The 13,809-nt window shown below is 32.5% G+C and overlaps 1 protein-coding gene across 8 annotated transcripts in view; it reads left to right on the forward strand.

The window, feature by feature from the left end:
- Rbfox1 (RNA-binding Fox protein 1) overlaps window positions 1–13,809 on the forward strand; it is a 238,105-nt gene that overhangs the window by 183,868 nt on the left and 40,428 nt on the right. For all 8 annotated transcript variants that reach the window (XM_076413652.1, XM_076413651.1, XM_076413653.1 and 5 more), the window contains 2 exons: window positions 7,876–8,055; window positions 13,164–13,217. In XM_076413652.1, the coding sequence (XP_076269767.1) occupies window positions 7,876–8,055; window positions 13,164–13,217 (234 nt within the window). The remainder of the gene's footprint in view (window positions 1–7,875; window positions 8,056–13,163; window positions 13,218–13,809) is intronic.

Below are 13,809 nucleotides of genomic sequence, written 5' to 3' on the forward strand. Positions count from 1 at the left end.
GTATATGAGTGATTTTATTTTATGGGCACGATAGAGTAAACGCTTCGGTCTGCAGTTCGTAAGGCCCAGGGAGACTCTCATTGTAACATTTATCTACGTATTAAACAAAACTAAATCTATATTATTTTTCATAAAGTCGCCTCTTTGTGTAATCTTGTTTCTTAATGAATATCAGTTACCCTTGACTTTCTCGATATCTTTTAGAAACGTCGCTTACTCATTGGGTAGAAAATCGACCACCTGTGAGTTCTTGATAAGCCAGGGGCCATCAATAACTTTAAAACAAAGGTGTAGTCTTAGATGCAATGCAGGAGGCTGCTTTTTCTCAACCTTAGGGGATTCATAAGATGGCTAACACCATTATATATCCTGTTATAATATTGCAACCAGGTGTTTCAGTCACAATCCTAGAGGTTTAGATGTGTGATAGACCACTGCTGAATATTATTGTTGATCTGATGATCTCTAACTTCGAATTTCTTGTTGTTTTCTGATAGTTGGTTACTGAACATCACTACTTGCTTTATATATAAGGCAATATATAAGTCAATAGTCAATATTTTTTCAAGTTCAAGTTTTCGGTGTTCGTCTTGTACTAGCCTGAATTAATAAAAATGGTAAAACTTGTAAAAAGACGTTATTTCTCAGTCAAGTTTCGTTCAGCTTCAATACACCTGTTCCACAAAAACTATTTCGAGGTCTGAAAAAAACCAGATGCTTTCTATATGCTTGAGGAGATGCGTTTTCATGATGTAAATGATTGTTTTCTTATATAAACTGATTTTTTTAATTTCTAGTTGACTTAAAAGATTAACAGGTAAATTGAAAAGTCCCCGGCTTGACACATAGATAGCGCTACTAGAATTAAATCCATATATTTTTATTTAGTTAGCCCTAAAAAGATGCGTGTATAAATTTGACAGCTGTTTATATAGCCAGTTAAATAGGAGACATTTCATTTCCCATTATTAACAAATGCGTTACTAGTTCAATTAGATTTAAAGGGAGTTTTCTAGTCTAAAAATGAGAACGTTTTAATAAGATGAGAGATGAGAAAATGAGAGAGTAAAAAGAGGACACTTTCAAAGGGTTAAGCTTTGAAACTATGAAAGAATTTTTTTTTTCAAATTTATAAGTTAGAATACAATTTTAATATATAATTTTACATGTATATATACATTTTGAAATTAATTAATTCCTTAATCAATTTCGGCTATGAAAAGTGAAGTATTAAAATGGCAAACGTATTGAATACCCCAATAGTTAACATAAATCAATTTGACTTCTTTGTTTACTTAACATTTTCATAATTTTCAAGTTCTTTTATTTTTCTTCTTCGCCATTTAACATACCATACGCCGCCCATTCCATAAATACTTCGAAAAAGAAGACAACAAAAAAAAAACAAAAAAACTAATCCAAAACCGTAGAGCTCTGTTCAGCAACGACGAAAGTTTAAATGAAATTTTGTAACTTCGTAATATATCCCCGTGGCTCGGTACTGCGTTTCCCATTATTCATTTTGCATTACAAGTTGGCAGATGGGGGATTTGGAAATAATGAAGATGTAAAAGTTTTTTTAAACGTGTCCCTAAAACAAGATCGATAAAATCCTTGTTTTACCCCGTAAATATTTTCGTGTTTCTTTCGACGTCAGCTTCTCGTTATTAAATAGGATTCAACTCCGTGAAGGGAGGAATAAAACGCCGGCATTATTAAGTTTTTTATTATTTTAACCTTGTCCTTGTTAATTGGCATGACTAGTTTGATTTACTGGAATGTGAAAACAAGAGAAAACCTACTTTTCTACTTACTGCTACTTTTTTATTACTCAAAGGATTTTCAGTTTAAACAACTAGAAGATATGAAGTGCTTTCTATGAACTTCAAAGTAGATGTTCAATATTAGATGATACTAGATCAGGACGATAAGAAATCGAATAATTTCCCATGTTGCACCCATCTTATGTCGCCTTACTAGTAATATACGAGGATGAATCAATGAAATACTGATTAAAGTGGTCTGAAGATCTCTGGATTTTTACGCACATAATCCAGCGTTTCCCCAGCGTATTGGTTCTTGGAAGTGACAGTCTGAATTGCTTTCAAAATATGTATATACAACTTCTTCTCTTAACACGAAACGCGTCTCAGAATTTGGAAACAGTTGAAAGTCCGAATGAGTGCCAAATGAGACTATTGATGTTCGAGCAAGTCGTACCCCAAATCCTGGAGTTTTCCCAACGCCAGCTAGATATGTTTCCGTATGAATACGTTGTCTTGGCGGAAGATACTTTTTTTCAGTCAGTTCTCTTCTCGCAAATGTTGGTATCCAGCTGGTCAAGAAATTCGAATTAATATAGGCCTGTAATTGTTCTGTACTTTTTATGAATTACCAGAACCCCTTTCCCATCCCAAAAAATTGAACTGCGTTTTCTTTGATGGTAATCTATTCCAAATGAAGAATTTTTTGTCTACACAATAGTCATTATTATCAATTTTAACAGATAATCAAAGAAAAACAAAAAAATTACATTTTTATTCATTGAAACGTCATCTCTGTGTTAGGCCGAGAATTTTTCGCCTTACCCTCTCTTATATCGTACCTGATAATATCTCCAGTACATCTAAATTATTGCCGAACTGAACTAAAGAACAGAAGATCAGATCAGAATTAAATATTAAATGGGAAAAATTATTGAAGCTCTTTAGACCACGAAAAATCGAACCTAAATATTAGAAAATTAATGATGAAATTCTGACAACTACAAAGATCATTATTATTATACCACCACTTACTTGCTTTGTTATAAACATCTGAAGTTTTCCAAAACAAGAACTAGGGGATGAGAGATAAGCAGCTTTAGAACTGAATCTGCTAAGAGAATCCTCACCGAAGTTTGAAAGTGGTTTTATACACTGTAATCTCTTGAACTCGACGAACTGAACGAAGCTAGGTATTAAACTTTTTCTTCTTGGAGTATTTTCGTTCTTAAAAAATATTAATTATTTTTTTATTTGAATTTGTTGTGTTCAGGATATTGAATGTAATGAAACGTATTAACAAAAAGTATGCTCATTTTAGTATTATAATATTTATAACATAAATATTATGACAAATGTCACATTTTTTATACGTTATTAACCATCGACTACTAAAGTCAACCTGTAGGTCGGTTTAATATATAGTGAACTAGCGACCCGCCCCGGCTTCGCACGGGTGCAATGCTGATCCGAAAATATTTGTTTAATTTACATGCTGTAAGGAACCATATTGATCTATATTAATTGCACAGTGTATTTAAGGTACTTAATTCGATAAGGATTAATGCCGTAATAGCTTCGTAAATAAGCCATTTTCTCACGTAAAAAGTAAACAATAAAAATGGTTAATGTGGGTTATCCCTAAAAGATAAACATATACCATCGCGGACTTTTTTGTAGACCTTTTTATGGTGTACAATACTGTAGTACATTAATTTGATCTAACTCGTAGGGTTAGGCAGCGTTTTTGCTAATTGCTAAATAAGCCTAAAAAAATAGGTTAATTTACGACATCACGTTAGAAACCTCTAAGATCAGCAATGTTGCCTTAGTATATTATGCATGTATTATACATATAAACCTTCCTCTTGAATCACTCTATCTATTGAAAAAAACCGCATCAAAATCCGTTGCGTAGTTTTAAAGATTTAAGCGCACATAGGGATATAGGGACAGAAAAGGCGACTTTGTTTTATACTATGTAGTGATAAAGTCATCATCATATTTTCACTAATCTGTGTTGAGACAAAAGAACAAAGACGATGATTTGAGAAGAGGGTAGATTAGACTTTGAGCAATGATGACGCTGCGGCTTAAATTTTATTGGCAATGAAATAATTTGTAACAAAGGCCAGTGGTAAATAACTAGTAGCTGGTGGGTTTTGTCCAGAGAATAGCTTAACCATTCTTTAGTCAGTCGGTAGTATGTTTCAGGGAGATAGCCAATTTAGTCTGCTGCCAAATACATCGCCCAAGAACTTATAGGGAGGGCTTGATCTAAAAAGTCAGACGTCTCGAGGGACCATGTTGTTTTTGTTTTTCCGACATTCAACCAGAATAGTGAGAATCTCGTGACACTTAGACAATCATTATTTACTTCAGTATTTTGTGCAATGCCATTAACATAGAAGTGAACCCACAGGGAACCATTTTCTATATTTACATTTTTCATTACATCTTTACATTATATTACATTAGACATTCTTAGTACAACCTTAATTTACTAATTATTATTTATTACTATTATTCTGTTTTACTTTCAAGCAACAGGAGTGCAGGGTAAATATTAGATTAAAGAAAATATAACACTTGCACACTATAGAAGATCGTGTAGTGTGGCTTCGATCTTTTAATTTTCTGAGCCTTGTCCAGCAGCTGTATACTTCCATGTTGCTGTGATTTACTAACCGTATTTCATCTTTAAGGCGAAATCTTTGATAATTTCGTAAATGCATTTGATTTCCATATCATTGTATAATTATTCGTTTACGTAGCGATAAGCATGGGTAATTAATCGAAGAGTCTTGTTTTGGTATCAAATATTGACTACTACGAAATTGGTCATCTAAGGGGGTAACGATGGTTAAATCTTATTAAAATAAAACGTCCACCTTTATCTACAACACATTCGCAAAAGATTCACGGACTTTGTACACTATCCATTTTTAAGAAAGACTTATTATTCAAACCAATCCACCATTGTTTGTAAATGTCGTCACGAATTATTGTTCAACAATATTTCCACAACACAAATTCTTTACGAAAACAAATTTTACGACGACAATTAATATTAATATATTTATATTGCACGAACCATATAATAAGGTCATTAACACGCCTGTTATCTGATTATTTCGATATTCTGCAAACGTTTAACGACCTTTTGAATCGTGTATGTGATAAAACAGGTCCCATCGATGAAAATATTTCGCCAAAAACGTCATAAATATTTTTATATTTGTCTTAATTAACGACTTAATTATTCCCGTCGTAATATAAGAATAACGTAAAAAGTTCTCATCCTGACGATGAAAGTGATAATGATAATCTCCATTGATTTCAGTATATTTAGTCCAGTGTTTAGAAACATTTGAAAGTCTGAGGATGATAAATCAGAAGAATAGCAAATCGTACCCCATTTCACCCAGTCTTTCCAGCTTGTATTTGGTCAAGAAAGTTGGAACAATAATTACGCTGGCTATGATATTTCCACTCTAAGCTACCGGCATCTGTCCATTCCTTCGACTTCGTTTCTGTGGTCTCATCTATGATCACAAATTGATTGATCTCACCCTGTTGATATAGTTCTAAGATTGCTTTTGATTAGTGTTGGGAACAATCGACTGAAATCGACTATCGAGTGTTTAGTAATTGACTACGTTTTACTATCGATTAATAGTAAATGTTTTTAGTCGCTATTTTCGGTCCGACTGATTTTGTTACTATTTATTATCGACTGTTTCAGTCGTTCACTTACTAGTTCATTCGACCGATTTTTAACGTTCTGGCCTTCCGTCCTAGCCGCGACCTTGAAATTAATGCGCCGAATTTATGCTAATATAGATTTAGTAGTTTTGCTAATATTTTTTGTAGTTTGCTTGTGAATAACTATATATTGTAAATTATTATCGCAGCATTTTGGAACGCTAGTTTTCGAGCGAAAGAAAATTAAATTGTAAATGATAAATAGTAAGATACTTTTGACTGGCATAATAGGTAATACTTTGGACTGGTATAATAGGTAATACATTTTTGATAAACTTTCACGATTTTTGCCCGAGCCTCTTGTTTGTCGAAACTTTTTTCCTAAAATCTTGAAAAATGAAATTAGGTCCCAAAGGTTTCAGAATTTGCATGGATCCAAAAGATTTGAAGAATTTTTTACAGTAGCAGTTGTTAAATTTCTTTTGAAAATATTAACCGTAAAGAAGTGAATAAAGTATATTAAATATTTGTAATAAATACATTTTCTGATAGGAAAATTGGCTATTAAAAAGAGCACCTCAGTTTTTATTTGTTAACGAATGGACTATCTTAACAGATTGTGTTCAAGTTTTAAAGCCCATTGAAGTAATGACCACCGAGTTATCTGGTGAAAGATATCCCAACGATATCTTTAATTATACGGTCAATAAGAGGACTGCAACATTCCATCAAATATAGGATTTTAACAAGTCAATGGGGAAAAAGTGACAAAATTGTCTATTAAATGTCATCAATAAAAAGCTAGCAATTTTAGAAATGATTACGGTATGCAGGAAATCCACATTTTTAGATCCTAGATTTAAAGAAGCAGGATTTGGTATTACAAATAATGCTGAGGCGATACAAAATATTATCACAAAAGAGGTATCTTCCGTTCTAACTTCAAAAGCTAAACTAGTGGCTACTAAACTAGCTTAACTACTGACCAAGAATGTATTGCCATCTGGAGATATTTTGATAAAAAATGGCTAGAGTGAAAGAAGTACTCCAAGTACTGCAGCAATTTTACAGATTTAGCAGTATTTAGAAATTCCATTTATTGGGCGTTTAGAAAACCCATTGGATTTTTGGCAAATCCATAAAATGAAACTACCTGAATTATATCAGTTACACATAAAATATTAACGGTCGAAGAAATCGCTTCACGGGAGAAAAGTTGAACATGATAATATTCAGTAATTTAAAAATATTTCCGTTCAAAAATAAACAAAACTTTTATTTAAAAAGGGTCTGGTAGTTATTGTACGATCATTTTTAGGTTCATCATGGATTATATTTTTCAATGATTAGGTATATGTTTACATTTTATTTAGTAGTTATGGTTATTGAAAATCTTTAGTTTTTAGGTTTTATTTAAGTTGTATTGTACTATTTATAGTTATTATGCTACGTTATTTAAAAATAGCAATAATAAATTAATATATTAAAACAGGATTAAACATTTGTGGTATTATTATTCTATTCCTTTTTACACATCCACAGAACATTCAGTATAAAAGTAATCCTACTTCCTTTAAAATTATATTATTTATTACATGATAATAGAAATAGTAATATGATAGTATTTTTTCTTCCTTTTCTTTTTTAAAGTTATTAGGTTAATGAATATATATACATCTCTGTCTCGCTTATACTACCATTGGAGAATATAAAGACGTTTAAAATTAACTGCTCCAAGCATTTATCACCGTCCTTTCCTATATCACATTTTATACAGACAAGAAGTCGTACATCTTCGTCTGACATCACGAACCGTGCATTTGACTGAAAATTGTAATTACTATTTTCAGTCGCTATTTTTTTGACTATCGACTGTTTCGACTGTTTTCAGTCGGTAGTTCCCAACGCTACTTTTGATCAACAATCAACAAATGTGGCACCCATCTAAATCTAAAATAATCTAATTATATCACGGTTATTCTTAACAGTAGGGCAAACATTAGAAAATGTTCAGTAAGAAACCACAAAAGTTCCTCTAATGGAGCATATTGGTTTAAAAATATTTTTAACAAATAAATTGAACCGACTTTTGTTCGTAAAATAATTTTTTGTATGTCACAAAATTATATTATTATTTTTGTATTGTTTGGGCTCGGAAACGACTTCAAATTGATCAGTTGGTAGCACTTTTTCGAGTAAAAAAAGAAATCTGCAAACATACATTAAAAATATATATACAGCCGAACATAGAACCTCCTCCTTTTTTGAAGTCGGTTAAAAATAAATTGTAGAAAACAGTAGTTAAATTTTACAACGCTACGAACTTTTTCTCAGATCCAATATTACATATACTTAAGCACTCGACTGTTGACCTTTACTGATTTCGTTTTTTCTTTCTTTCTTTTAGGAGACTGAACACCAACAAAACGGCACAGCACAACCGCCGCCTACCTCAGAGGCATCAGACAGTACAAAACAGGCCCAAGGAACGCAGGCAGCTACGGAGCTCGCGAATCAGCCCAAGAGGCTGCACGTCTCCAACATTCCGTTTAGGTTTAGAGACCCCGATCTTAGGGCCATGTTTGGTGTAAGTAACCTTGAATCGTAAATCGACCGGCGACTGGTTCTTCGTATCGGACACGCATTCAAAAGCAAACAGGTCCCATCGGATCACCATCTCAAGAGAGAGAAAGGAAAATAGTTTTGATATGGGGACCCATATGGGTCGAATGTTTTTTCAAATCGAAATGTTAGGTTTCATGAGAAATACAGAAATATAAGTTAATTTAACTAATAAAATATTAATATAGTTTTTTGGATATTTCTCTACCAAGTTGTCTTTATTTGGGTATTGTCAAAAACTCAATATCAATATAATCAACTACTAAATAATCTGTCCTAATTGTTAAATTCGATGGTTTTAGTTTTCTCTACATAAAATAATGGTTTTTCATTTAATATTATTGGGTTATTCAGTATGTACTGTCGCTGATCATGGTTAAAGCTACATTTGCGTAATTTATTACTTTTATTGTTTGGTTTGGTTTTTCTCATAAACAAATCTCCGCAGGCGTCATTCATCATATTCAACCTATGGCTGATTTTCCGCTCTACAAACTTTCCCACACAGCATTTTATGCAGATTATACCGCTTTCTTCACAACCGGTTACTGTCCCGATGTAATACGTAATAGACTCCAAGTACAACTGAACCAAGGGCTAGCGTGGTACAAATTCTGGCGGCTACAGATTAACCTGAGCAAAACTCAGGCTATTCTGTTCTACCGCAAGAAGGAGTTCCGCGTCTATCGCCTCCAAATCGATAAAGTTCCTGTCCCATGGCTCCAGAAAGTTTCATACCTCGGTCTCCAGTTCGACCGCAGATTCCAATGGTCTGCCCAAATTCAACACGCCATTTGCAAAGGAAATACAATGTACAGCCTATTATTTCCTCTGCTCTACAGAAAAAGCAAACTCCCAATCCCACAGAAAGCGACGCTGTTTAAAATGCTAGTCCGTCCAATCTGCCCCAATGGAGCACAGGTGTGGTACAGGTATGTCTCGGAGAGACAGCTTGAGCTATTACAAGTGTTCCAATCCAAAAAAGTCCGTGCGTTACTCAGGGCCCCATCGTTTATGAGGAACATCAATACACACCTCGAATCAGGCATCCCATTTGTGAAAAATGTCATAAACATGGTCAGTGTAAGGTTCTCTATAGGGACCTTACAACACGACAGCATCTTAATAAAATCCCTACCTGTCCACAAATCCCGGTAGTAGACAAACTACGACAGTCCCAGTCGTAACCCAGGGTGTCTGTCGCCCGCAAATCAACCATATCCCGAATCCGAAGCGACAACACAAAATGATTTGAAAAACATCTGCTCATCAAACACTTTTAGAAACTTTATCTAATTTGCTTTCAACGATTTAAAAGTGATGATTTAGATCATTAATGAGAAAAATAGCCTGCATGGCTAGAATTGCCAGATTTATTGAGCTAAAACTTAGCTCATACCCACCAACAAATCTGTGAGACATCTTAGGACAGCTTAGATAAATCAACTGTTACCAGACGTTTACGTGAAGTAATGAGCAAAATTCGAAACCTTTCACCATCGCCGTTTCATTGCTTGCTAAGAGTTTCCTATGGTATTGTTATTGGTAATGAATAGTGGATCTACTACGACAATCTCAAATATAGAAAATCATAAATTAGTTCAGAAGAGACCATATCGAAACCGAAGCCAGTAGGGGTGTGGGCCACCGAGAAAAAAATTCGATATATCGATATTTTAATCGATCGTTTTCGATATTTAAAAAAATCGATATATTTTCGCAAAATATATAAAAATATCGATATATCGATCAAAAAATACCGGCCGGAAATATCGATATTTTTTCGGCATCCCTAGAAACCAATGTTCATGGCCCTAAAGTATCCTACATATGGTGAGATCAGTAAAGTGTCATCTATTACGAGCTGCTAAAACCAATTGAAATTTTTACTGCAGGTGCCTATTGACGCCAATTAAACAAATTAAGCGACGTATTGTTATAAGTGAAATCATCCTCATGCATGACAACACTAGTCCACAAGACCTGTGGAGCATACAATATTGCAACCCAAATGGCAATCTAATTCTATCATACTCAACTGCAGTTTGACTGGCGCTCTGAAAACCGAACATAATTGGCAGAAAGATAAGAAAAAGTTGTATAAGATATAGTTTTATTGTTAAGATATAATATATATTGTACAATTTTTCTAAACAAATGTCTTTTTGAAGAGAAAACAATTGCCAGAACGCCCTCTTCAAATATAAAATGTTCTTAATACTCATTAAGCTTTTATTTGTTCTCTTCCATAGAACTTACTTTAAAAATTTACAGAGTACTTAAAACTTTACTTAATGTTTAGACGGCAAATGTTTTAGAACTATTGAAAATTAAAACTTTTTCCGTTAATATTGTAATAATTAATAAAATTTAATAAAATAGAGCTAGTTGATTTAACTTTAAACATTAATCCAGTTTTAAAATCATCAATCAATTGCATTTTAACTATTTTATAAAGTAAACTTTATAAAACGTATATTTTTAATCGATTTTTTTCATAGCATTTATTTTAATATTTATACTAATTTATTTATTTAAGCCATATACTTGCAACTTTTGTGGGGGAATATACATATTTTATGTATTATATTTACTAATTGGGATTGCACTTTGAAATTTAAATATAACGAGCACATTTGCTGTACCTTTTTTCTGCTCTTCAGAATAACAAAATTGGAAAATATCGATTTTTTTTCCGTTTCAAACATCCCTATAAGCAATATCTTATTGCCTAGATTATAATTACTGGGCCTCTCGGTCCTTTTCACACTCACACCAGTATCGGTCCTACTTCTTGTCTCTTCCTCTCCCACTATTTTATATAATATCCCAGACAACTTAATAGTATCCATCTGAAAATAAAAAATAAAGGTTTTGTCGCTTTTTCTCATCTGGCTTAGAATATAATTTCTGTTTGTATTAGTTTGAAACTTAATGATTTTACCACAGACCAGACATTTTTTTCCTCCCCATTTTTATTAGTATTTTTTTTTATAATTAACAACAATAATTGGTATATCTATATTTTTTTTAATTATTCTATCTTATATTTGATTTACTAATGTGGTTGATATTAAAAAAAAACAAATTAACGATTTCTTATTATTAAACGTTCAACTTAACATTTTCTACATTTTATTTAATTAATATATTCTTACTAATCGTTTTCGTCTAACCTACAATTTGTCTTTATGATAACTTAAATCTAGGTATATAACTACGAGGACTCATCGGCCCTATCTCCGTCTCTGGTGAAATAATGTTTATCCATATCACTGCTGAATTTTTTAATATATGCACCTCACTACACAACAATACACAATACCTCTCAGGACTTTGTTCTAAAAATGTTGTATTTTATTTATGTTATTATTTTTATAAAACCTCCATAATTGAACTCCGTCTGTCCATATAGGTTTCAGTATTTGCTTATATAATAGCAATTTATTATGTACTGATAATTGTGATTTTCTTCCAATTAGCCAGTACATTTTCCTATATTTCAATTCCAGTTCTCTTCTTTTCTTCTTTATATGTTCCTTCCAGCGAAGTTTTGCATCGAGATTCATTCCGAGATATTTAAAGTTGTTGCTATATGGAATGATAGTATTATTTAATGTTATTGGTGCTTGTACGGTCTGTTTATAGGTGAACTGCACATGTACAGATTTACTTTCATTAATTCTTATTGTCCAAGCCTGTGTCTAATTATTTATATCGAGACTTGCCTGTTGTAATTTTCGTGAGGCTTCTTCACTATTGTCTCCGACAGCTATAATCGGTAGAGTAGATAAAGCATTGGTCCCAGTACACTTCCTTGTGGTGCACCTGCTTTAGCTTCTTTTATTGTAAAGTAAGCTTCTTCTTGTTTGACTAAACTTAAAAATCAACATAACATAAATACTTGTGGCTTTGGCGAGTTATTCAATCTATAGAGGAGATGCTAAATGGAATCAAAGCGAAATATTCATGGTCATATATCATATTCAAGTTTTGCTATACATATGATGGAACCAGCGAGGTGTAGGTATTTCGAGCTGTTAAAACCAAATTAAACTGATGTCCACCTACCCAATTAAACAAATGGAACTTTAGCATTGAATTGCATTGTTGAAAAGTCGTCCTCTTGTATGATAGCGGCTGTCCAGATTAGAGATAGAATATAGAGCCCACCCGGATTAGGGATGCAAAAAATATCGATATTTTTTGACCGATATATCGATATTTTTGTTAGCCGATATTTTTATATAAAAGTTATAAAAAAATTATAAAAAACTTTGAATTATTTTGAAGGTTTACAAAATCGATACTTAATCTTAAAGGGCGAGTGCATTTTGGCACTTAATTTCAAACATTCCATAAAAATATCTCTATTTTTATAATATTTAGAAGATATCACTTTTTGGGGCCGATATGTCGATATTTTAATTTTTCCTTAAAAATATCAATATATTTTGTATAAAATATCGATGTTTTTCTCAGAACTTTTTAAACCCAGACTACTCACTAAACTTAGCACCTTCTGATTGTCTATCTCAGATCGATAGAATCTGAGTAGAATGGCTTAGATGATAGACGACTTAGAAATGCCAAAATGATTCAATTATAGGATCGCTGCCAAATCAACATCGTTCTTTCGACACAGTATTGCTATATTGCCACAAAGATACGAAAAAGTTGCAGAAAATGATGAAAAATATTTTGAATAATCGAAAGTGTCTTGGATGCTATTGTGCGTTATGGGGATGCCTAAAAATATCAATATATCAATATTTTCGCCCGATATATCGATATTTTTTAATACTTTTGTTAACCGACATTAAAAAAACACTTAAAATATTTAAAAAATTGTAAACCTTTACTATTGGTATTTACGTTTTCGTACTTAATTTTAAACGATTATAAAAAATATTGATATTTTTAAAATGTATAAATATTTTTCGTTACTGTTCCAAAATAAATCATTTTCCTTGGAGCCGATATCTCCAGTACGTTAAGTACTAAACATTATTTATTAAAACATCTTTAAGCCTAGTTTTTATATAAGATATTATAATTTGTTTTCTTTTTCAGCAATTCGGACCAATACTAGATGTAGAAATAATTTTTAACGAAAGAGGATCGAAGGTATGTGAACATCCAGTATAAATATTATTTTAATGAAATAGTTTTGAGCCGGCTATGTTGCTATTAAATTTCCGATTATTAATCAATCAAGCGATATTGCGGAGAAACGCTCGAAAATACCACAGCGCGCAGAGCGGGCGAGCCGTCCGATCTCTGGACCGGCCCGACGTTTTCGAGTGTTTTGATACAATCTGTGCAATTTCAGTAAAAGCAAGTGTCAATGCTGTATCTAGTTTAGAAACTTTTTGAAAGCTTTATTTTGAGATTCTCATAAATCTATAAATGTGTTACACGTTTGTCGGGGATGTACATGAGACTTATTACGATGTCGTTTCGTCGTTACTAATACAGAAATGGTAACTTATAGATTGTTGTTTGACTAGTTTTGGTAGCTAAAAAACTTTGACGGTTTTTTTAGGGTATTATTCGTATTAAAGCCTGTAGATTTTGTATTGCTAAAAGTACCACAGTGTTAATGCATTTCACGGTCAGTTCACTGCGTTTTTTAGGTGATTATACAATATATTTTACAATATTTTTGTGATTCTCTAATATTAAAAGTAGTCGATATATAACTTAAAATAATTCTCAA

This window comes from Rhynchophorus ferrugineus, unplaced genomic scaffold, assembly GCF_030347505.1.
Source record: "Rhynchophorus ferrugineus isolate W39M unplaced genomic scaffold, kcgeb_rfMv2 rfM9, whole genome shotgun sequence".
In the NCBI taxonomy this organism is placed as follows: Eukaryota; Metazoa; Arthropoda; class Insecta; order Coleoptera; family Curculionidae; genus Rhynchophorus; species Rhynchophorus ferrugineus.